The 27,403-nt window shown below is 33.2% G+C and overlaps 2 protein-coding genes across 2 annotated transcripts; both read right to left on the bottom strand.

Moving 5' to 3' along the window:
- Positions 1-1,800: 1,800 nt before the first annotated feature.
- LOC127700688 (uncharacterized) lies at positions 1,801-16,992 on the bottom strand. The gene is made up of 6 exons (XM_052204286.1): positions 16,845-16,992; positions 15,357-15,399; positions 10,365-10,615; positions 8,424-8,653; positions 4,152-4,479; positions 1,801-3,335 (listed from the first exon to the last, which is right to left on the bottom strand). Exons 1-6 carry the CDS (start codon positions 16,876-16,878, stop codon positions 3,070-3,072), a joined length of 1,152 nt encoding a protein of 383 aa, XP_052060246.1. The 5' UTR covers positions 16,879-16,992; the 3' UTR covers positions 1,801-3,069.
- Positions 16,993-20,379: 3,387 nt separating this feature from the next.
- Positions 20,380-27,181, bottom strand: LOC127700687 (uncharacterized). Its single transcript, XM_052204285.1, has 6 exons — positions 26,997-27,181; positions 24,893-24,929; positions 22,946-23,196; positions 22,107-22,333; positions 21,540-21,882; positions 20,380-20,973 (listed from the first exon to the last, which is right to left on the bottom strand). The coding sequence occupies exons 1-6, from the start codon at positions 27,025-27,027 to the stop codon at positions 20,708-20,710; spliced, it is 1,155 nt and encodes a 384-aa protein (XP_052060245.1). The 5' UTR covers positions 27,028-27,181; the 3' UTR covers positions 20,380-20,707.
- Positions 27,182-27,403: the final 222 nt, after the last annotated feature.

Below are 27,403 nucleotides of genomic sequence, written 5' to 3' on the forward strand. Positions count from 1 at the left end.
CACAGAACAAAATGAAAAAAATCATGACAGTTTTGTTCCGTGTTATGAGAAAACCACAGAACAGAATGAAACAATTCATGACAGTGATGTTCCGTGTCATGAGAACACCACAGAACAGAATGAAACCAATCATGACAGTGATGTCCCGTGTCATGAGAAAACCACAGAACAGAATGGAACAAATCATGACAGTGATGTTCCGTGTCATTCCGAGTGTTGTTGTAGTATCAAGAAATTGAAACGAAACTTCACAGATGTATTACACTGTGAATTAAGGTCCATCTCAAATTAGTGTTTCTTTGGTGCCGATGGGAATTTCAAAATGGCCAACAGCGGAGTTCAACATTACATGGAGAATTTTTTCTTATTTTTAAAGATCAGATGAAGTGAAATGAATTATAAAACCAATCATACAGCAATATTTCCTTGAAGATACTTATAAATTACCAAGTGTTGTTACTTTCATTAGGGCTTCATGGAGTGAAAAAGGAGTCCAATTGTCGAATTTTCAAAGATAATTTTCTCTAGTACATCTTTAGTGATTGGAACCTAATTTGCCAGATATATTTTTCAGAAGATCCTTAAGAAGTGTTGTTACTTTGACAATGTTTGTGCTGCTTGAAAATCAAAAAAGGCCTCCATTCAAGGATTAACCCACCATTAATTTTCTTCGGGAAATGTCTGTACCAAGAAGGAATATGACAGTTGTTTTTCACCTGTTCCGTTGATTGATAGCGTTTGATTTTGTCAGTTTTTATCAATCTAATTTAAATATAGATCTCCGATTTCGTTATCTTCTTATATATACGAGCACGAGTTGATGTAGATATGAATTTTAATGAGATTGAGTTTTTGTGGAATTCCGCTTTTTGAATTTGCGTTGGAGTTCGGTATTTTTGTTATACTTTTAAGCAGCAGTGATTTACATTTTCTTGTTGAAGTAATGGGTCACCATGTTGGCAACCGTATTGTGCAGGTTTTTTTTATTGTGTTCTTTAAGTTTACGACATATGGTTCAGGAAAGCAGAGGGGAGATTTGTGCGCATTTAAACAAGTTCGACATCACCATGTTCACTTGTTGTTCCTGTACCAAGTTTGGCTATTTTGACTATTTGCAGGCTACTTCTTGTTGTTTGAATGTCTGTTATTCGGATGAGATTGATATATACCTCATTTGTGTAGCCAATTACTCCTTCATTAGGCAACCAAGATACCTGAAACGTCACAGAAAGATTGCACACAATGTCATGTGGAAGTTGTGCACCTGCTATTATGGAATTGTTTTATGGATTTTTTCACATATTTCCAGAGTAAGAAACCAAAAATTAGGAGAAGTGATATGATTGCCAATGAGACAATTAACCACAAAAGTTCAAATGAAGTGGATGTAGGCAATTATAGGCAACCGTACGGCCTTCAACAATGAGAAAAAACCAATACAGTATAAACAATTCAATTGAGAAAACTAACGGACTAATTCATAACAAAGCAATTTACAAAAAAAAACAAATATGACAGACAAACACTAAACTACAGACTCCTGACTTGGGACAGGATCATAAAGAATGTGGCGGGGTTTAACATGTTTGTGAGCGCTAAACCCTCACCCTAACCTGGGACAGCGGCGTTACAGTACAACATAAGAACAAACTGTAAAAATCAGCTGCATTTGGCTCAACACAAAAGATCGGTACGAGGCACAAAAACAACTAACATAAAAACAATAGACAAAAACACCGAAACAAGAGTACTCGTAGTTAATGAAAGTTAGTTCAAAGCCAATTAAAACTAATAAATACATCAGGTTCTCTCAAGCTAAAGTATTAATTAGTCCTTTTTTTATTGAAAAAATTACAAAAACGTCACAGAATAATGGCACATATATGTTGAGTGTATGCAGCTGCTATAATGGAATTATTTGCGGATTTTTTTTTTCTATTTTCCAGAGTAAGGAACTTTGTCATTTTGAGCACAATTTACAAAAGACAGTACCAATTTCGTGTAATCCACTCCTTCTACATTTTTTTCAATCCAGATCTCTGAAAATTTACAGAATGATGGTACCCATATTGAAGTAGTCCACCTGCTATTATGTTATTATTTTTGAATAATTTTTTTCCCATTTTGGCAAAATCGTGAATTTAGTGATTTTTCAGCAAATCAAAAGAAGGTAACACTTTTTGTTTTGAATCAAGATCTTTGAAACTTCACAGAGAGTTTGCAAACCTATTGAGGTTGTACACATTACATTATGGAGTTGAAAAAGATTTTCCCTCATATTTTTATTTCAAATTTTCATACGTATAAATATTCAGCTTAGACCATTCTCAAATGCTATCTCCGCAACCCATCCATATTTGAGTTATTCGTCCATTTTTTTTTATTTTTTATTTTCTTATAAATACAATTCCAATATAGAAATTATGATGAAGACTAACAAATATTTTGGATTTTGGTCCTATATTGGCCTTAGATACATAATGGCATAGGGATCGCCAAACTAAATACTGAGGTCAATTAGGTTATTATTTTTTTCTAAGGAACATAATGTTAAAATATATGTTTGCACAATATGTCCAAAGTCCTAAAACACCAATGAAAATGGCCCTTTTCATTGAAGTTGGTAGAAAGTTAAGTTTAAGCTTATTTTTACGTCATAAAAAAGAATGCGGATACGTAAATAGTAAAATAAGAAGATGTGGTATGATTACCAGCGAAACAACTCTTCACCAGAGACCAAATGATATAGAAGTTTAAAGTTTAGTCATTGTAATGACTGTGATTCAATATGATAATGGACATTGAATCCTAATTTGATTTTTTTTCCAGAAATAAAGGCCATATCGAGATCTTATCTCTTAAATTACATTGTTCTGTAATTTTGTTGCCAAAATATGATAGCTAAATTTAATACAAAAATGAAATAAATGTTCCATTCTCAATTTTACTGTAAACGTTCATTTAAATGTGACTGAAGATGATGATATCAAATTAAGGCAACCCTTTCTGTGTTTTTGCTGCGGTAAATTAGAAAGGCGTAAATGTTGCAATTCTACAAAACGTACACGGTTACAAATAGAAATACATTTCTTTTGTAAAACAGTGTTCAAAAACAACTGGAACTTTTCTCCCCTCCATTCCGTTAGGATGCGTTGAATCGGAACTCTTGGTCTCAAAGTACTTTGAAACGTAATGAGTCATATCGTTTAAAACACATGTTATATCTATGCAGTTTATCTTACTACACTCTATAATTTTTATTTGTTTCGTTATTGCTGCGTTTAAAGAATATAACATCCATCCACCAACGCGTTCTCTTCCAAAAGAATTTTTCTCTGCAGAAAAAAGAAAGAAAATCAATTGAAACACCTAAATATTTAAGATATGATATATGTAACTGTTATATATTCGAATTCCCTCGATGTTTTTATTAATGTATTTATACATCCTTTGTACATCATTTTGTTTGTCTGTTGAATATTTTACGTTTCACGTTGAAGTTAGATGTTTGGTCGTCTGCTGGGTCCAATCACAACGCGATAAAAACCTAACAAAAGGCAAGGAGTTCGTTGTTAAAAAAAATAACATACTGAAATGTTAACATGGTTAATGACTTTCGAGTATTTTTTCTCTCTTAAGATTTTTTGTGAATGAGTCTAACATTCGTGCCTATTGAACAACTTCTTGAATAATTTGTGGCAGATGTACAAATGTAGGTTAACGAATACTTATTTACCATGTTTACCTTTAAGAAATATATTCACCAGTTCTATGATTGAAATACTTATTTGAGCACCGTCTGAATACATAAAGATGGATATTGGTCATAAAAATCTTCACAACAACATGTCTTGCGTCATACACTTGTTCCATACATATCGTTTAGATGTTATGCTGGACATATTGTGATAACGAATGGTTAAAAGATCTGTTTATTTAAACCAAGATGTCGTTAAATGAAATTGGATACCCTGCATTTATCATGCTTTTCTATAACATGCCATCAAATCGCTGAAAGACCCCCTCCTAAATTATTGAAAACTATCATTCTGCATTGACAATAATATCTTGGTGTAAATTAGATACACCTATTCGGGCTAACGCCCTCAAGTTGTATCTAATACTTATTGACATAAATGATACAATAATACCTGAAGCTGTTGAATAAACGACGAGGCAATCATCTGCACACGGTGGATCTACAATACGTATGATCTCTTTTGGCTTATTTTTATTGTAACCAAACATCTTTTTCGTCATGTTCAGCGCTTTTTTGAAACTGAATTCCGCTGTGTCCTGGTCTTTCGACATGTTTCCAACCGTATCATTGTCGGTAGGTTTACTTGCACTCGACGACAGAGAATTTGACGATGTAGTTTTGTTTGTTTGATTTAAAGAATTCTTTACGATATTCAGAACTAAAATTTCATGCCCATGTTCACTGCAGACCTCGTCCGGAATCATCTTTGACCGACATGCCTACAAAGGAAAGCTAGCTGTTCAGCTTATTAAACTGAATGTTTTATTATTAGAATTATTAGCCAAATCCATTGCAGAATCATACTTCATGCTACTAGCAATTAATGCACGGACTGAAAGAGCACACATGTTAAACGGTCTAGAAACACATTTTTTTTTATCTTGTAGAGCGAAACGGCGTGAAATAGCAGACTTTTAATGAAAAAGCAAATAAGACAGGAATTATATGCACTTGTGCATGTTTAATTTAAATGAAGAAAAGTTATGAGATTTTATCTTATTATAACGTCTATTTTTACAAATACAGAATATTTGTTTGATTGATTTTTCCATTGGCATTATAGGGGAGATAATTCAAATGATTCTTAAATTCTCATAAAAGACTATGTTTGAACTTTCATTTTTTTTTAAATTAATTAATTTTTGAACTTTGAAAGGTAGAACAAAAATGTCCTACATTATGGAATACATCATAACTATGGCAGTGGCATAGAATTAGTCTTACAAAGTTAACGCAACTATTTCAATTTGTACTTCAACATCTCTGTTTGCTAAATCTAATGTTTGCTGAACTATACTCATGCAAAAGGCGCGGCATCATCTCTGCAAAGTTTCTTTTAATTTTCTATAAGCATTTTATAATATCTATCTTTTCATAGTATATTTTAAACATGCGCGTTGCTACAAATATGTCAAAACGCCCGGGCGTACACATGAATTGAGGAGAAAAACATAATTCAATCTAGATAAATTAAATGAACTGGTTTAACGCACACGAGTCTGGTAATTCTTTCTTCAATGACGTTTAATTAAAGATAAAAGTGACAAAATTTACTTTTTAATCAAATGGTTTCATATTATATATTTGTCTATTTTCTGTCAAAGTCTGAATCTATTGTGATTTCTACTCAGTTTCCTATTGTCTAAAACAATTCATTATCTACTGAGATACGATGTGTGATTTGCAATTTAGTCTAGCCTGCGATATTTATGTCGCCAAAACGAGACAAAGCGATCCTAGATTTCGTCGGCGTCGGCGTTCGTTTAGGTTCAGTCTGTGGCTGAAGTTTTTTTAATAAATCAATAACTTTGTCAAACTTTCATGGAATTTTATGGAAGTTGGACAAAAGCTTTTTATGGCCAAATTAATGACAGTATTCAGAGCAAAATATTTAAGATATTTCTTTTTATTTTACTGATAAATGGACTTAGCTTTAACCGATAATATTTAGATACTGTCTAAGGTTACATTTTTTCAGACATCAATAACTTTGTCAAACATTCACACGTTTTTTTTTATGATCAAAAGTCACTATCCAGAGTATAATGAAAAATATTTTTAATGTTTCCGTATTTTACTGATAAAAGGACACTGTTGTTTTGTAGATACAGTCCGAGGTTAAAGTTTGTTTCAGAATTTTACTGACTTATTTGTTTTGCAATTAACAGATGGTCTGGGATTAACTTTTTTGGCATGATAAATTTGTAAACCTTCAACGATTTTTTATGAAACTTGGAAATTGGCTAATCTTCAAGTTAAAGAAAAAGCATCTAAGAAAAATTTTTTTTTTCTTAAATCCTGTATTTGACTGATAAATTGGTTTACATTTTACAGTCAACATTACACTTTTACACTGATATCAGCAATCCCAGATGAGACACAGGGTTCCACGGAACTCTGCGAATTTTTATGTTACACTGTGCATCTATGAAAATCAATTATTTCATGTGTCCATTAACGCAGTTTGCGCATAAAAAAATGCGAGAATTAAGATGAAGTCAAAGTAATTAATAGAACGACCACATTGAAATGGAGACTTGCTTTTTTACTATCTCTTCAATTTTGGTTTTTTTGTCGTTTTATTGTTTTACCCTACATCTTCATTTTAACATATTTTACGGTAACTGGTTTGGACATTTTTCTCTTAAACCAATGATCGTTAGATTCTAAATTAACACAGTGACAATAAATAAATTAGACATAAAAATAAACAAAAAAGTTATGTTGCTATTGATGAGTTTTTAATGACAGAAATGGTATCTCTTTCTCGATAACGCGTGAGCTTCCGGGGGCTTTGCCCCCCTCGAACCTCCAACCAGGAGGTCCTCTGTCCTTTACCCACTGAGGACTGATGGATGGATGGATGGCTGCTTAACATCCAGCTGCAAATTACTATGCATATTCAGGACGAGAACATGTTAATGTAATATGAATGTTAATAAAATTGAGAACGGAAATGGGGAATGTGTCAAAGAGACAACAACCCGTCCAAAGAGCAGAAAACAGCCCAAGTCCACCAATGGGTCTTCAACACAGCGATAAAATCCAGTACCCGGAGGCGGGCTTCAGCTGGCCTGTAAACAACAATGTGTACTAGTTTACTAAAACCCCTGCTTTGTACAAAAAAATGTACTAGACCGACACGCTGTGCCGAATTTTTAACATGCTAGTTCACAAGGTAACAGTCTGCAGAAAGACATGTCACCTTACCCAGACACATTATTCACACTCCGAGCCGACCAGTCTTTGCTCTTACTCCTTAATGCCGCGTGCTTAGCGGAGAAGCAGCACATGCCAATTTTAAAGTCTTTGGTTTGAACCCACGACCTTTTGCGCTCGAGGCGAACACGCTACCACGAGACCACCGAGGCGGTCCCATAATTTGACAATTGTCTTGGGATACAATAGTTTGCAAAAAACAGTTCCGCATTGAGGATGTATTTATGTGTAAAAGTTGTGAAGCATAAATTTTTATCCGGTAATAAAACATTTGAAAAAAAAGCAATATGATATAAAATTATAATTTAAATTTAAGACTTCATTTCTGATGCAAAGTGAATTTTAGTTTGACGACTCCATGAATAGCTAACATTACAACGTAATTGTAAATGGTTAATGCAACCATCTCTCCTATGTAATTCGAAAAACAACTTTACTTTGTGGTTTGATATCCGCATTAATGAATTAACACAGAAGACAACAATAGTTTGCAAAAAACAGTTCCGCATTGAGGATGTATTTATGTGTAAAAGTTGTGAAGCATAAATTTTTATCCGGTAATAAAACATTTGAAAAAAAAGCAATATGATATAAAATTATAATTTAAATTTAAGACTTCATTTCTGATGCAAAGTGAATTTTAGTTTGACGACTCCATGAATAGCTAACATTACAACGTAATTGTAAATGGTTAATGCAACCATCTCTCCTATGTAATTCGAAAAACAACTTTACTTTGTGGTTTGATATCCGCATTAATGAATTAACACAGAAGACAACACAAAAATTAAGTTACATAATGGTAAGAAGTATATAAAAAAGAGAGATGTGGTATGATTGCCAATGGGAACTATCAACCAGAGTTCAAATGAAGTAAATGTAAGCAATTATAGCCAACCGTACGGCCTTCTCAACAATGAGAAAAACCCATACCGTATTGTCTGCTATAAAAGCCCCCACCCCGACAATAAAACTCACGGCCGAATTTATAACCAAAAAAATTTACAAAAAAACACATATGACAGACACGAACCAATGACAACCCCTGAAATACAAGCTCCAGAGTTGGGACAAGGCACATATAGAACGTGCCATGGTTAACCAAGTTTGTGAGCGCTCAACCCTCCCCCTAACCTGGGACAGTGGTGTAACAGTAAAACATAAAAACAAGCTATAAAAATCACTTGCAATTGGCTGAACTCAAAAAATCGGTACGAGGAAAAAAGTATAACAAAAATACAGAACTCCAAGGTAAACCCAAAGGTAATTCCAAGGTAAATTATAAACAGGAGGAAGTTCATAAAAACTGACAAAATCAAACGTTATCAATTAACGGAACGAGTGAATATATTCACACAAATGCGGAGAAGTTGATTCTACATGCAGACTTGTTACTACCATACCATATCATTCTATCAATTTTTAACCATTCAAAATTACGAACCTGAATAAAAAACATCTTAGGCTTATCTTGTAATTCCACGACTCCAGCGACTTTTTCAATTATACTTTTCGTTGTCACCGTATCTTCATCAACCCCATATAAACAATGGTCTCTGTAATACACTCTAGTAGGCGGCAGGGAATTCACAGGTCTTGGGTTTTCGTTACCATGGCTTCCAATAATAAACGCAAAACAATCTGAATTTCGATGGAATTGTGTCTGTTCGCAGGCTATGAAACAAGCATACATTTTGTTTCTTTAGGATTATTTTCTAGCAGAAATTTAGGGAATTATAAATTATATTCAACTTCGTCGTACATAAAACTGTGAATCTTTGAAAGTATCATTGTTTGTTGAGTTTTTATACAAATGGAATAATCTGAGAGCTGTGAACAGATTTGGATGATTAAAATCGTACAGTACACTATCATCATGGATGATTAGCTCTACAATAATAATACTTGTGTTTCCGCTAGCATGTTGTAAAAAGAAGGGTCGGTAGGAAGGTAAATACTTTTTTTCAAAATTGTTTTGACTAGTTTAAACATGGGAAACAGACTAGACTGACTCTTTTCAAAAATGACAAAACAATTTTTAAGAGAGATAGCGTTAGCGGAAACATATGAGTCTTATTACTGATTTAAAACATACAGAGTGCAGACACATCTGTTTTACAGTATGCGCTTGTGATTTGAAACATTCTATATTAGTAATGGCGCTTATGATTTAGAACCTTATTGTGAACTTGTTAATTGATGAAAGTCGTATGACGACCTAAGGATCTTTGGCTGATTTATATCTTTGGGTTTCCGTCTCATTGACGTTCAACCAACATCTTCATTCAATCATACTGGAAAACAGTAGAAGGTTTAGTACTGAAGAAATATACTCTAAATGTTGATGTGTCTGACAGGAACGCGGTTATTGTTTGCTACAACGTATATCTTGAAGACTATCAGAGATTTTCATAATTTCTCGGCATTCAGGACTTCACTTATGTTTTGGTCTGTAAAATAAATGTGCTGATGGCAGCTTTGTGGTAGTTGCAAATAAGTTTCCGCACTTTGTTTAGACCCCAGACGATTAAAAACTTGACATATGATTTTTCTTGGTTGTAATTGATGACTTTGTGTATAAAATCTCTGGGTTTGTTTATATATGCATCTAATGGTTGACCAATAGACTATTATTATTACGTCGTTTTGGTTTTTATTGAACATTAGATTGATACATTATTGACGTTCATCCTAATTGTCTGATGATCATACTTGACATATGATTACTCTTGGTTGTAATTGATGACTGTGTATAAAATCTCTGGGTTTGTTTATATATGTATCTAATGGTTGACCAATAGACTATTATTATTACGTCGTTTTGGTTTTTATTGAACATTAGATTGCTACATTATTGACGTTCATCCTAATTGTCTGATGATCATACTTGACATATGATTACTCTTGGTTGTAATTGATGACTTTGTGTATAAAATCTCTGGGTTTGTTTATATATGCATCTAATGGTTGACCAATAGACTATTATTATAACGTCGTTTTGGTTTTTATTGAACATTAGATTGATACATTATTGACGTTCATCCTAATTGTCTGATGATCATACCACTTTTTAACCAGGAGTCATACACATATCATCTTCTTATACCGGCTATCACTTCGGCAAATATAATAGAAATGCGTTCCCGGTTACTATTGAAAACATTATTTTTCTATCGTGTACTGGATATTTTTGTTTTTCAGTCCGATTTCCTCTGAAAACAACGTATACAGCAGATTTTGAAGCGTGTTACCTATTGCATATGCAGTACCTTTAGACGGTGTTATCAGTACATGTACAATCTATTTTAATGAATTAGGGATAGATGAGCTGTTAATTTGAAGGACCTTTTGGTTTCAGAATTTTCAATGATCATAGAAGTCTTACCTATATCTACAACCCAATTAATCTGTTGTGCAGTCAAATCCTTAAAGGTTACAACTGTAAAGCGAAGATGCTTTCCAAATGTTTCTTGCATCCTTTTTAGTTCATCGTCACAATACGGGCGAGGTTGTGATCTTTTGAAGGATTCATTGCTGATTATAATGGCTAATCCTCTGTAATTTTTGTCACATTCATATTCGTGTTGGTGAGAAGACACCGATTGTTTGAATTTCTCAGATGCTGATTTCAAAATGCTGAAAAATATACAAATGAATTATATCATATACTTTTTGAAAACAGAAATCCTACCCTTTAATTCTAATTCTTTTTGACAATCTATAAAGTTATAGATAAGACCATTAGAATTATAGAAATATATAAATGTCACAATTATGATATCGGCAACATTAGAGAGATTTGAAACTGATCTTTTTTTTTTTTTTTTGCAGTATAATTTGTTCCTATAGCTGTGGAATATCTGATCAAACAAACGAACTAAACCCATTTGTCTGAACTTGTTTGTTTTAGCGCTTTGATCTCACTGATCATGCCTCAACCAATCTCTTATTGTCTTTGATTATACTTGATCCTTCAATTATCGATAAAATAAAAATTCAATTAAGACAGGTTTATGTTTCTTTTTGTTGGAAACTTTGTTGGAAACTTTAAAATAGTAAAATAGACTAACCAATCAAAATGACCATTGAATTAATTCCATTCTTCTTGATAAATTCCACAGAAAACTTGTGACAATATATGCAATATGTTGATCAAAAGCTAATATTATTTATTCATACCTGCCAGCAGCTATACTATTTGTGACCTATTTTTCTTAGTGGTGATTTACTTTCCATAGTGCAAGTAAAATGTCGATCTACAGAGATAAAAATCTCTGACCAGAATGTTATGGTTGAGATACAATTTCTGTGAACATACTTATGATATACAAGTTAAAAGAAGAGGCGGAAGATACCAAAGGCATATTCAAACTCTTAAATCGAAAACAAACTGATAATGCTATGACAAAAAAGCGAATAACGACGAGAAGACAAACAACAGTACACAAAACACAACATAGAAAACTAAAGACTGAGTAACACGAACCAAAAAACTGGGGGAGATCTCAGGTGCTCAAGAAGGGTAAGCAGGTCCTGCTCCACATGTTGCACCCTTCCTGTTGATTATGAAGTACAAACCCGGTGATAAGTCTAATTCGGTAGGTCACATTCAATGAAAAGAGGACAGGTATGCAGTTATGACAATGAAATTGTCCGTCGTCCTCTGTGAAACAGATATTCCATAACCGTTACGGTCAACCACCTCGTTATGGTGTCCGTAAAATTTTTGAAGGGATGATTTCAACTTCACCACTAGTAACTCTTGGTTCAATAGCTTCCTTGTATGCAGCAATCCTCTAACAAGGAAATTGTGATCGGAAATGCAAACTTTTGAGTATCGTATCGTATCAACTGGGAGATATATACTAGTTCTCCATATCCAGGCGCTGCTGGAATGATGCTACGTAGAAATGGAAATAAAATTGAGAATGGAAATGGGGAATATGTCAAAGAGACAACAACCCGACCAACGAGCAGACAACAACCGAAGACCACCAATGGGTCTTCAACGCAGCGAGAAAATCCCGCACCCGGAGGTGGTCCTCAGCTGGCCCCTAAATAAAATTGTGTACTAGTTCAGTGAAAATGGACGTCACACTAAACTACAAAACATATAAATGAACTAAAATTAAAAAAACATACAAGACTAACAAAAGCCAGAGGCTCCTGACTTGGGACAGGCGCAAAAATGCGACGGGGTTAAACATGGATCACAATTGGGAAGCTGAAATCATCTTTTTTGTTGTGAAGTTTTGTTCCAAACAGACCCTTATTGTCAATTTCTAAATGTAAGTCAAGATATGAAGCAGACTTAACTGTACCTCATGCGCGTAGCTACAATTACGTCAAAACGACCAGGCTTACACACGAATTGAGGAGAAAAAATTAATTCAATCTAGATAAATTAAATGAACTGGTTTAAAGCACACGAATCTGGTAATTCTTTCTTCAATGACGTTTAATTAAAGATAAAAGTGACAAAATTTACTTTTTAATCAAATGGTATCATATTATATATTTGTTTATTTTCTGTCAAAGTCTGAATCTACTGTGATTTCTACTCAGTTTCCTATTGTCTAAAACAATTCATTATCTGCTTAGATACGATGTGTGATTTGCAATTTTAATTAGTCTAGCCTGCGATATTTATGTGGCGAAAACGAGACAGAGGGATCCTAGATTCCGTCGGCGTCGGCGTTCGTTTAGGTTCAGTCTGTGGCTGAAGTTTTTTTTTAATAAATCAATAACTTTGTCAATCTTTCATGGAATTTTACGGAAGTTGGACAGAAGCTTTAATTTTTATGACCAAATTAATGACAGTATTCAGAGAAAGATTTTTAAGATATTTCTTTTTATTTTACTGATAAATGGACTTTGCTTTTTTTAACCGATAATATTTAGAAACAGTCTAAGGTTACATTTTTTCAGACATCAATAACTTTGTCAAACCTTCACACGTTTTTTTTTTATGATCAAAATTCACTATCCAGAGTATAATGAAAAATATTTTTAATGTTTCCGTATTTTTCTGATAAAAGGACTCTGTTGTTTTGTAGATACAGTCCGAGGTTAAAGTTTGTTACACAAAAAAAATGTTTTTTTTTTTTTCATTTTTCAGAATTTTACTGACTTATTTGTTTTGCAATTAACAGATGGTCTAGGATTATTTTTTTTGACATGATAAATTTGTAAACCTTCAAAGATTTTTTTATGAAACTTGGAAATAAGCTAATCTTCAAGTTAAAGAAAAGGCATTTAAAAAATGATTTTTTTTCTTAAATCCTGTAATGACTGATAAATTGATTCACATTTTACAGTCAACAACATTACACTTTTACACTGACATCAGCAATCCCAGGTTAGACAAGATTTCCACGGAACTCTTTACGAACTTTTATGTTACACTATGGATCTATGAAAATCAATTATTGCATGTGTCCATTACCAAAGTTTGCGCATAAAATGTCGAGAGTTAAGATGAAGATAAAGTAATTAATAGAACGACCACATTGAAATGGAGACTTGCTTTTTTACTATCTCTTAAGTTTTGGATTTTTTTGTCGTTTTATTGTTTTACCCTACATCTCCATTTTAACAAATTTTACGGTAACTGGTTTGGAAATTTTTCTTTTAAACCAATGATCGTTAGATTCTAAATTAACACAGTGACAATAAATAAATTAGACATAAAAATAAACAAATCGGACTCTAAGTTATGTTGCTATTGATGAGTTTTTTAATGACAGATATGGTATCTCTTTCTCGATAACGCGTGAGCTTCCGGGGGCTTTGCCCCCCTTGAACCTCCAACCAGGAAGTCCTCTGTCCTTGACCCACTGAGGACCCACAGGCCCCCGCCGAGGTTCGGGCGTACACTTAAAAATGGCCTAGCACCGCCACTGTATCTGTTGTGTCCTTTATATCAAGTTCGATGGGTAAATGCGTTCAACGTAGTCACCAAACTTTGAAATATTTAGTGAGAGGACATCATCTATAAAGCGGAACGTGAAGTTATAGGATAATGCTAGCTTCTTTTCATTCTTCCTAAAAAGAACCTTTCCATAAGCCGCAGTATCATAGATCAATCTCAGCTATAGTTTTTGTGTTTTCTTTTTTTAATCTGTAGAGAAAACGATAGTTTTATATTTTTTACCAAAAGTATTTACTTAGATTTTTTTTTTATTTTCGGATACTTTTATTTGAGTTACAGTTCCAGTTGCATTATCATGAATATTATATCTAAATGTGACCTAACAGGGAATTGGCTCCGTTCGGAGGGTCACGAATAAAGTATTGCGAAAGGAAAATGTAACATTATATAACTTGTGACAAGTTCTAGCTTTCTAAAAACCTTTGGAGTGCTTCGTAGTATCATACTTTTAAGCAAGATGTTGTCTATGTGATTGTTTATGTATGAAATATTTTGTGCATATACTCATAAGTGTGGTATTATAAGCCCGTCATAGATGGGAACTTTAATATGTCCATGAAAACTTCCTACAATTAATCAAAAATAAAAAAATAAACGAACATCAGGATTGATAGAAAGAAGTTTCCTCTTGATTGTAAAATTCTTTGGTGGCTTCATTCCAGAGGTACCGTTTGATTATGAAAATCTATGATTTGTCATTCCACTGTTATAGGAAACTTGACGGATGTCATGCACTAGATCAAGTATGATAGGATCAATTTAACCTATTTTACACTTTTTTTTGTATAGGCGCGCTTTGGAATTGTAAAATCTATGGTTTATCGTTCGAGTTGTGGGACTTTTAACATTCATTTTTTACGCATATGGATAAATTCTATATGTGTTTTATCAATATGAATTTGACTGGACGTTGCATTAGCAATTAAGTAAAGGCGAAATTATGCATTGATCGGGTATCGGAACGGATCTTGAATACCCTTGTTATAATTTTGTCCGTATTCAATATCTTCTCCTGTCCGGGACATGTTCCCAATTCGCTATCTCTTTCTTGCCAATAGAATCTTTCCCTCAATGAGAACCGATATTTGTTACGTAATAATTTCAAAATGGCGTGAATATCGTATGAAACTAATAGCACCGTGATGCGAAGCAATAATCTAACAAATTGTTCATTCGACGAAGGAGGTTATTTGGATCTCTTTGACTAAACTGACATGTATGCGATACCGTTAATTCTGACTGAGTTTTTTTAATCTCTGCAAGGAATCAAATTGTTTCTGTCAGGTACAAACAAATTAGTTTGTACTCTCGACTTTGTCATCACCAAAAGTACACAGGGGAAGGAAATTCATGAATTAATGTTTAAAATTAACTATGTTCCGAGGGTTACACCTAAAATGTTGACGTTAAATATTTGTGTGTTGGTTTTTTCCTAATTTTTTTTACCTGGAAAATTTTTTTTCCAAATCTTCTTTGCTTCGGGTTCTTCCTGAAATGCAAAACATTCCTTGCATTACAACAAGTAAAATTACATACTAATCGCATTTTATTATTCTGAATATCCTAATTTAGGCAAGAGCCAAACAAGTGGTAAAACGATGTTTAGTTTTTATATCAAACGTATTTGTTAACTTCAATAACTATTTTACATGTATATTTTTTTAAATGTGATTTCATTGAAGAGGCTGATATATGTTTTAACTCCGCCATATGTTAATACGCTTTAACAACTTCACGAGCCTCGTCAATTGTTATCTTTTATCAAAATATATTTTTTTGATCCCATGTGGAAATTGGTGTTTATGGCAGAGTTTTATATTGAGGGCTTGAAATATAGTATATACAATATGTTGAAGGCCATATGTTAATTGATCTTTAAGTGTATTTTTTTCACTCGAGGGATTGCTGTCTCGTTGATATAACTGCATATATATATTTTTTTCTATTTTCTTTTTATCATTGTATTCTAACAACTTGCTCCTTGAGAGACCCCCAATTTCTTAAAACATGCTCGACTGTCTGGTGATAATAAATCTTCTTCAGTGGGTATAGTAAGTTGAATATATTATGTTGTTTAACCGAATGACCCCAGTTTCTATACTCACTTCACCTCTAGGAGAGTGTTTGAAGGGTAGATTTCTGATTCGTTTGACTTTCATATCATGCATATATAAAATGTCTATGCACATCATAATTTTGTATATAACTTACCGCCTCGGTGGTCTCGTGGTATCGAGAACGGGAGGTCGTGGGATCGAACCCCGGCCGGGTCAAACCAACGACATTAAAATTGGTATTTGCTGCTTCTCCGCTTAAGCACGCGGCATTAAGGAGTAAGAGCAAAGACTGGTCGGCTCGGAGTCAGAATGATGTGTCCGGGTAAGGTGACATGTCTTCCTGCGGACTGTTACCTTGTGAACTTGCACGTTAAAAATCTGGCTCAATGTGTTGGTGTAGTAAAAAGCAGGGTTAATATACATATTACATTAACATGTTCTCGTCCTGAATATGCATATTAATTTCCCGCTGGACGTTAAGCAGCCATCCATCATCATCATCTGTATATAACAATGTTCAGTACGAATTCATGAAACATCCAATTTGATTTGTGTCGATATAATACTTTAGGGTTTGCTATACATTTGTATGTCAGGATAAAAATACGAACTCCGAGACGGAGAGTTGACTTTAACGGGTACTCTCTTTTTAAAGACTTTCATACAATGAAAGTTAAAGGCAAAGCGCCTTTGAAACTAGTTTAAACTACCGCTTTCTTATTGAAACTGCACGTTCATAATCAGGAATTTATTTTTTATCAGAAGGGTTACATCAAAAAGCTAATTCAAATAAATGTGACCTTTAGAGGGAAATAAATTTTAGTTGTTCTTTCTTTCGGTATACGTGGGTAAAACGTAACAGTAAAAATTACCCTACCTTGTACCTTTCCTATGTATGTGTGTGTCGCCATTTCAAGGAAGAAAAAGTTAGAATTCACAATATATTACAAATACATTCCTTCATACCTAGCGGAAAATATCTCAAGTAATTGTTTCCGTTTATCGATTATTTGTATTCATAGCATAACGGCATACGGTGTGATTTTTACTTTTTTTTTAAATAAAATTCTGGGCTGATATGCATAAAACTATTTAAGTTAAGATTAATACCGAACGGACGGATTTTTCTATATGTCCTATAATAAATTAGTACTACGATTGGATATCTTAACTTAAGTGGTTTAATGCATATCAGCCCAGATGAATAATCAGTCGCAAAAAGAATACATGATTGTGGCCGTGAAAAACGCAACTTTTTAACAGTATATTGTTCTTTGTTAACGAACTATGTATGCTTAGGAGACTTTCTAATATGTTTAAGTTTTAATTATTTTAGTGTATGGATAAAAAGGCATTATATATAGGGGTATACGCCAGTGAGACCTTGATACAACGTCCTTGAATTTAATTTGTTACACAGCAACATAGATAGGCTAATTAGCCACTTAGACTTTAATTTATACACCAGGCTTGGAATTGACATCAGGGGCGGATCCAGTCATTTTTAAAAGGGGGTTCCCAACCCAGGATGAAAAGGAGGGGGGGGGGGGGGTTCCAACTATATGTCCCCATTCAAATGCATTAATCGTCCAAAAAAGGGGATTCCAACCCCCGGAACTCCCCCCCCCCCTGATCCGCCACTGAACATCGTCTTTCAGATGATAAAGAAAAGCCAAAGAAACTGATAGATGCTGTTCAAACTTTTATTAGCATTAACAAAGTTATATCCTGCTTGCAAAGAAACGATCTTTCAAATACCTCCGTACTCAATCATTAACTTAAATAAAAGTAGAGTCATATAAACTTTCAAGTCTTAAACATCAAGGAACACGATTTATTAACCAAAATTTACGATATAAATAGTAAAATCAGACAAATTACATGGTCAATAAATACTCTATCCCAAATTACATGGTCAATAAATACTCTATCCCTAATTACATGTTCAATAAATACTCTATCCCAAATTACATGGTCAATAAATACTCTATCCCAAATTACATGGTCAATAGATACTCTATCCCAAATTTTGCAGTTACTATTAGTCATCAGAACAGCATTAAAACATCCAAGTCCAAGAACGCACAGTTGCCTCTTAACTTGGATATAGGCATGATTCACCTTATTACAAAGCTTGGAAGAGTTTGGTGAAAGAAGGTAGCGGTGTAGTTTCAGAAAGACTGTTGAGGGTAGTTACAAGTCAACGATGAGAGTTTTCACGAGTTTCTCACTGTATCTGACTCATACATATTTTCTTTGCTTAAAGTGACTTATCTTGGTTGTATAATGTATTCTGTGAACTTTAGTGAAAGAGCTTTCGAACGATTGGAGTATTAAAGTCGTAACAGCTCTGTTGCTCTTTCCAACGATTGGGTTATTAACGTCGTAATAGCTCTGTTAAGCTTTCCAACGATTGGAGTATTAACGTCGTAACTGCTCTGTTGAGCTTTCCAACGACTTGCAAATTAGCGTCGTAACAGCTCTGTTGCTCGATTTCAAACCTGTTTATATGACTCTTAATAACCAATGGATAGTAGTATATCAGTAGTCAGTAGGATAACATGGAATCACATTTACACTATCGTATACTATAAATATTAAAAAAATCAAACTGAAAAAGGAATACAATTTCATAGAACTGTACGAGTGGGAGCTTTAATGATAACAGTGAAGCTAGATGGTATTACATTTGATCTTATTTCCTATGCATGTGAGATATATTCAATCTGCAAATAGCTTTTACAATGTTAAAAAAATGTGTCTGTTGATAAACATGGCGATACTTCTCAAAGAACATATACAACCAGAGAGAACGAGACTGTCAACTTTACAATGTACCTTTACATGACAAATTGGTCAGTGTTAGTGCATGTTAATTATGCCACTAATTTCATTAACAAAGAACTAACAAATATATGAAATCGCAAGTCAAACCGCAGTAATTGGTGAACTATTGATATAAGGGAAACAATTTAAATTCTAGCCAATTAAACTATATGTTTTCCAGCACTCGAGTAAACATCATATGATGAAGACATAATCTTTCAATCAGTTTGATTGAGTTCTGGAGCTGGCATGTAACTGCTAGTAGTCCTTTGTTAATTCATGTATCATTGTCATTTTGCTTAGCTTCTTTTGTTACCTATTCTGACATCGGAGTCGGACTTCTTTTTAACTGAGTTTTACTGTGCGTATTGCTGTGGTTTGTTTATTCTGCATTGGCTAGAGGTATAGGGGAGGGTTGAGATCTCACAAAACGTGTTTAACCCCGCCGCATTTTTGCGCCTGTCCCAAGTCAGGAGCCTCTGGCCTTTGTTAGTCTTGTATGTTTTTTTTTATTTAATATAAAAAAGAAGATGTGGTATGATTGCTAATGAGACAACTCTCCACAAGAGACCAAATGACACAGAAATTAACAACTATAGGTTACCGTACGGCATTCAACAATGAGCAAAGCCCATACCGCACAGTCAGCTATAAAAGGCCCCGAAATGACAATGTAAAACAATTCAAACGAGAAAACTAACGGCCTAATTTATGTACAAAAAATGAACGAATAACAAATATGTAACACATAAACAAACGACAACCACTGAATTACAGGCTCCTGACTTGGGACAGGCACATACATACAGAATGTGGCGGGGTTAAACATGTTAGCGGGATCCCAACCCTCCCCTAACCTGGAACAGTGGTGTAACAGTACAACATAAGAACGAACTATACAAATCAGTTGAAAGAGGCTTAACTCATCAGATGGATAAAAATACAAATACTACAAATACAAGTGGACGTGGCGGGGTACTTGCACATCCAAACAACAAAAAGACACTAAGTACAGATCTGAGAGTTCATCATATGTTTTGAAGTTTAGTGTGTCGTCTATTTTCATTGAACTAGTACACATTTTTGTTTAGGGGCCAGCTGAAGCCCTCCTCTGGGTGCGGGATTTTCTAGCTGTGTTGAAGACCCATTGGTGGCCTTCGGCTGTTTTTTGCCTCTTTGGTCGGGTTGTTGTCTCTTTGACACACTCCCCATTTCCATTCTCAATTTTATCATAATGTTCACGATCACATGGACACAAGTTTAGTTGAGAAATGACACAAGTGTAAAAGCAGTTGTCGAAGTAGAGATTTGTATTGCAAAAACAAACATTAGGTGCATTTTAAGTGTGAAAAACTCTCTGAATTTGGTTTAAAACAACTTAATAAAAACAGTGTAACTCTATATATAAATGCTAACATTGCAGTTTTTGTATGTATAAATGGAAATGTTTTTGTTTTATGATTTTGTATTGAATTTTGTTTGTACTGTGAAGTTTATGACTTTCAACTGAACTCAACTCATATAGATCATGTAGATAGGGCTACCATCAGCCACTCTCACTGTAAAAAAAAAGACCAACACTGACGAAAGTTGGGTAGAAATATTTTTCTTTCTTTAAACTGTATCTTGTTTTTAATATATATCTCTTGTCGGTATCGTTGCATATTTTTTTACAAAGACGTGTATATTTTTTATCCTTTTGGTGTAGCCTCACACCCTCTTTTATATTATCTTTCATAAATCCCGTATTTCCTTATCTGAAAATGGACACAGTTTGTGTTGGGATTGACTTTTCTATCTTCAACGTATAAATAACTGCAAACTTAAGTCTTCAAATAATCTTACTGGAAACTTGACGATACATGGCGATACTGCAAACATAAATACTATTGATTCCAATTAATGTCTAAATAATTAATCTATGCTGTTATAAAAATATAGCTCTTTGTGTAAACAGTGTTCAAACACTATTGTAGCTTTACGTTTTGGGTTAACGGTTCCTTCAGGAAACTTTGTCTGAAAAGTCTCTGAATTTGAAACTTCTCTAGCCATTAAGATTACAACATCCAATATATCGATTCGATTTGTTTTCTTTTGAAAGCTAAGTTGCTCTTTCACCGCTTTATGCAGAGAAATGAGCATCCAACCACCGTGATCTTCTCTACCGTACGATTCTTTTTCTGAAATATTTCATGGTAAAATTAATGATCCATTAAAACACTAAGATAGGTAAATATCATTTAAAAGCCGAAGCATGAGTATTGCTATTTTGTTCTGTCAAATGATAATATACAGGTTAATCCAGTTGATATAATGATACAATGATATTGTGTAAACTAATATATACAAATATATAATATATTTTTTTCAAAAACAGAGGCATGAAAACTCTAGCAATATAAATACATCTTGACCACGTTACAAAATGCTGTTTAAATACAATTGAACAATTTAATGTCAGTTTACCTAATACAGAGTACAAAAATTTACTTGCCCCAAGTCAGCAACAAATTTTTATCAATCCATCCATTCATTAATATCAAAGGGTCATCCAAGGTTTTGGCAGTAACTGTGGACATCTAAATATTTATTGTAAATTTTATAAATTTGCAATTTCATATTTTTAATTACCAAATGCATTCATCATATTTTTCAAGCAGAAACGGAAGGATTTAATGTTATTATTTACATAAACATAGCTGATAAATCAATTATATTTTTTGATCTGTTGAACTATGTATGTTACCTGAAGCTGATGAATAAACCACTAAAACATCATCAGCACACGGTGGGTATAGAACACGCATCATATCCTTGGGTTTATCTGTGTTCCAACCAATCATTTCACCCAGTTTATGGAGGATCTTTGCTTCTGCAATGTCCTCTTTTTGAGACAGGTTTCCAGTTGTAACACTGGCACAAGATTTGATTTTTGTCGGAAACAAAGAGTTTGAGAGTCTATTTACTTTGTCTGCATGATCTGAAACACTGTTGGAACTATTTTCTTGTACAGCAATATGAATGGGTATTGCATGTCCTTGGTCGATACAAGATTTATTCGCTGTTTTATCCATCTTTATCCGACACGCCTACAAAATACCAACATTTATGCATAGTCAAGAAATGCGAATACTGCTGTTAAAGTACTACACCTTTCTATTTTTAGAACTATAGACACAATGAATTAGCCTGTGAGATCAGGCTAAAATTTTAACGGAAGATGTCTTTATATTTTTTGTTTGATAATCAACGGGTTTGGTTGTCTGCAATATTTTTCAAAAAATGTCTTCAAGATAACGATGAAAATACCAACCTGGATGAAGAGCATCTTAGGTTTATCTTGCAAGGCTTCAGTATCTGTGATTGTTTCTATTATATTTTGTGTTGTCACTGTATCTTCATCAACCCCATATATACAATGATCTCTGTAATACATCCCAGATGGCGGTGTTTTCACAGTTCTTGGTTTTTCATTACCATGGCTTGCAAGAACACATGCAAAGCAATCCGATTGTTGATGAAATTCAGTTAGTTCGCAGGCTGATAAAAACAAACAAATAAATAATGTAGAGATTTAATTTTTCCTCTCTTCCTTGTACACATTGTTAGTTTTTAACTTGTTAGTTGTATAAAGAAAGTATGCATATTAGCTTTTATCTTTTCTATTGCTAGTCATTCATCATTATCTCCTTTTTCGTCCGCATTATTTTTTAATATATAAAGTTTTATATTCTTATTTCAGACACCATAATGTCTGGTCTACAACAATCCATTTACCGAGAATGAGCGGTTAATATTGCAATATTATCGAGGATGAGCGGTTAATACTGCTATATTATCGAGAATTAGCGGTTAATACTGCAATATTATCGAGAATGAGCGGTTAATACTGCGATATTACTATCTTTATTTGAAGTGTTGTGGATATAATTTGAAGATTCATTCTTGAATTTTCGAATTTTGTATTTTAAGGATATCTAAATTTTGATGGAAACCCAGCATGAAAAAACTTTAAACCAGAAACAAACAAAACAACATTTTCACAGCATCATTATTCTTTGAGTTATAACATTTTTATGAAAGTCTTAAAGTTAAATGAACATATGATAGAGAATTTCAATGTGCCTGCAAAGTTCAAATTGTCTTACTTACCTATTCTCACAACCCAATTTATTTGTTTTGCTGTCAAATCTTTGAAAGTTAAAACTGTGAACTGTAGACACTTCCCAAATGTTTCTTGCATCAATTTTATTTCGTCATCACAGTAAATCCGTTGGCGAGATATTTTAAAATTTTCGTTGCTTATTATTAAAGCTAAGCCCCTGTAACTTTTGCTGCATTCATATTCATTTTCATCAGATGGTATCGTAGGTTTTGATTTGGAAGATGCTGATTTAAGGACGCTAAAATATAATTTTGTGCTTTTAATGAAGATATAATAAGTTAATATTATATGACGATTTTTAATGTAAGCGATTCGTGTTTCTAGATCCACCTTCAAAAGGTATATACGACACTAAAAGTTTGTGAAGTAAAAAAAAAGACATAAAATGTTAAACCAGGTTTAATCCACCATTTTCTACATAAGGAAGTCGAAAATGACAGTTTTTTTCCATTCGTTTGATGTGTTTGAGCTTTTGATTTTGCCATTTGATAAGGGACTTTCCGATTTGAATTTTCTCTGGAGTTCGGTATTTCTGTTATTTTACCTGTTAAGCATCAAAAAATTCAAAACCAAAAAAACAGCTCAAATCAATTTTGTCCTTTAGTTGCAGTGTAATAATATAATTCATACACTGAAATTCTACAGTCAAATTAATCAAGAAACAATGACAAGACAACGCAGAAGCTAGGCGGGTGTACCTCAAAATATTGAAAAATATTTATGTCTCTATCAAAAGATGAAGTCATTGATTTAAATGATAGAACCAGGTATTTTTTATTGGTCAACGTCTAGTTGCAAATTTTAAATTATGGTCATAAGAGGTAAAGACGAGAATTGTTTTTTTAATGATTCATTCTGTTAAGTGACGTTTTGAGAAATTACCTCAAGAAATAGAAGAACGTATTGGGGAGGACACATATATTTGATTCATAAAAGACAGCTTACTGAAGAAGAGCTATTGCAAAACTTCATTGTTAACTATCAGACACTATGATACTCACTTAAAACGTCGTTTCAAATCTGATGGCCCGAGAAACTTGAATGAATTACATCAATAAATTGAGACAAAAAAAATCAACTGTACTGCATATAATTTTAACTCTGATGTTTTAAAATGTGTTATCATTACAAATAATTTCTTGATTTACTTGGGATTTTGTTCAAAATTTGAAATGTTAATCTATAATGAATAGTATGATACATGCTTTCAAAATTACACCACATTTGGAGATTCCTTATATCATTTCCTTGAAAACCCATCCTTGTATTGGAACATTCGCTGATTGGGACATTAAAAACTGTTGCCATTGAAAACACTTTGTTAATGCATTTGCATTGGGCTAAACAATGGTAGTAACTTATTAAAAAGAAAAACAACTTAATATACAAAGTCAGACAAAACGGAAAAGTTTTTTTTTCAGATAAAAATGGCTCGCCCTTAGCTTAGATATATCTCTTTAATGACGTACGTTTTGATATTTTGTTTGTGTATAGATTTCAGAAGATGTTATTTGGTAATAAGTGGCATTCCCCTTGTTTACCCTAAAAGTCATCAAAGACGCCAAGCCGATAATTCAGTTCGCCAGATGCTCGATTCGTCTACAAGGTGCATCGGGTCATTATATTGAATGCTCAAATTGTACTGTGGGCTGTGGGTTATCGACATTTTCATTTTAATTACGACTCTTCAGTATAATTATCATTATTAATATTAAAAGAATTCAAGTAATATAAAGAACAGAAAAAAATAAGATATAAATAATGAAATAAAGATTAGCACTTAAAGTGATATTCCTTTCTGATTATTTTTTTTTTTCAAATGAAAGAAGTGATTTTGTGTCATGAAATGACCATATCCTTTTTTGAATTTGTATAAATGATCTCAGTTAAATATGACGAATGTTTGTGTTAGCTTCTAAAAATGATATATTTACCTGGCAAAAATTTCTCTCACATCTCTCTCACTTTTAACTGAAATAAAGGAATTACTTTGTAAAATATTACATGGTAATCAAAGTAAATATGCATCACCACATACATTTTTCAGGGAATTTCTCCGACGTGAAACCTTGTTAATTGGAGTCTTGGGTTATATGTAAATCCACACATTTTAAATTCTGTTATTACTGCATTAATTACATGTACTTCAGATATGGGGCATCACAAACACAATGGAACCAAACAAAAAGGCACCCCGAGCTCATTATACGGCCTTGTGGTATTTCTTTAACTGAAGTGCTCGTTTTGTATTTGTCGGAGATATATGTAAGTTAAGTACTTGAAGCTTGTTTTCAGTTACTGCGAGCATCCTTCATTTTTTGCTTGTTATTTAAAGTACCATTATCACAATGTTGAGTACTTTTTCCTATACTGACTGTTATTGAGTGTTCTTTACAGTCATATGAATAAACTTATCATAGATACCAGGCGTAAAAGTTTGTACTCCAGTCGTGCGTTTCGTCTACAAAAGACTCACTAGTGACGCTCGAATTAAAAAAAAGTTTAAAGGGCCAAATTGTTGAAGAGCATTGAGGGCCCAAAATTCGATAGGTTTTGCAAAATACAGCTTAGTTAATAAAACGAGTAACTTGTAACTTAAACGTTGAGGAAATTATTGACCCAATGCATCCATATATACTAAACCATGGAAGTATTATATTGTCAATATAATACTTCCATGACTAAACTCAGTCTTAATTCGCAACAAATATTTCATTCAGTGATTGTTAATCGAAAACATTGACTGCTTACTTTCGGGTTTTGTTGCCGATCGTGGCCTCAATAAACAATCAACAAAAAATCGTAGAGCGCGTGAAAAATAAGTGAGATCATTATTATGATAGAGCGATGTTTATTTTTCTTACTTTATATTTTCCAAGCGTTTCCATTTGCTAATTATATTTTGTCACAACAGCTGTTAAAAGAAATTGGTGTATAAAATGTTTCTTTTAGAATCAATTAATACTATCTACCTTCCAGTGCATGTTTGTTTACCTTTTCTTTCATCGCGGTTTTTTTTTCTTGCAATTGCGCTGTACGGTTGTCGAAGTTCTAACGAGAAGTCTCGTGGTTAAGGTCACTGTATACAGCAAAGCTATCGGCGATTTAGATTACGAGAAGACCATAATATAATAGCAGTACATTTTAAAAGATTTTCATAAGATAAAATAAGGAGTATATTTTACAAGAAAGTTCAAGAACACGTGTTTCATAGTACTGTATAACTTAGCCATTCAAGTATATAAAACGTATTCAACTTTATTTTTAATTTGAAGTATCAAATAACTTTAATGTACGTTTTGTTGAACTACTGATCGTGAATATAAAGAGAGAGATTTGAGATCTGTGATGTAAATAACGATTTGATCTAACGATATCTGTTAGAAACCACGCCAGTAGTAATGTTGTCGAAATGTCATATCTAACTGTTTGTCATTAAAAAAAACAAATTGGGTGTTGATGAACGATCTAAGATTGTTTCTATTTAATTTATTCGCAATTTTTTTATAGATTCGGTATTTATTAAGAGCTTGACATTTTGTATAGTCCTGTCTTCTGATGAAGACTATGTGTTTATTTGTTATTTTTTTAAGTTGGGTCGCTGTCTCTTTGACGTATACCCCACATCTCTTTTCATTTAAAAAAACGAGACAAACATTTGATACAAGTTAAAGTACAAGTTAAAGTATATATTGATGAGTTGCCCTGGAAACTGGAAATGTGATCTCTATAATTGAGTATAAATACACACTGCAACTGCTGTGATGTTATGAAGCTATGATTCATGCTGAACAAGAATACACGAGTAAACAAAATACAACATTATAGCTTTTATAATAATTTTTCATGGTTATTGTAAAGAAACGTCCATTTTTTACAGATTGATGCAAATTTATTTACATAGTTTAACAGTATTATTTTAGATTGAAGTGAACATCAGATTTTCTGTTAACATTATTGATCGACCTATATTCAGCATCATTAACAATAATGATTGTATAAAATCTAGGGAAATGTAAAATATGTTATAATACCTACCTTCCTTCCCTGTGTACACTTTTAACGCCATAACAGAGGAAAACAATACTTCACGGTATGATGGTTATGAATTCAATACACACCGGAAGATATTTTTGAAAATGTCCATATATTGGATCATTTGTATAGTTTACTGCAGGCTAAAATAAGCCCGTTGTCATTATAATTATAGTGTACAATTACATTTTTGATATTATCAAATATTTATTTACCAAATGAATTTACGTAATTGCTTGTTATCTAATGTGCAAGCAGTGCATGCTAACAAAAACAAATGACAGGCGTTTATATTTAGGATTCACACCAAAACCGTTATGACATTTAAATAAAGCAGAAGGATCAAGTTACAATTCTTCCATTCAAACATATATAATATGAATAGACTACAGATATATGTATATACATAC

The sequence above is a fragment of the Mytilus californianus genome, unplaced genomic scaffold (genome assembly GCF_021869535.1).
Source record: "Mytilus californianus isolate M0D057914Y unplaced genomic scaffold, xbMytCali1.0.p SCAF_5, whole genome shotgun sequence".
NCBI lineage: Eukaryota > Metazoa > Mollusca > Bivalvia > Mytilida > Mytilidae > Mytilus > Mytilus californianus.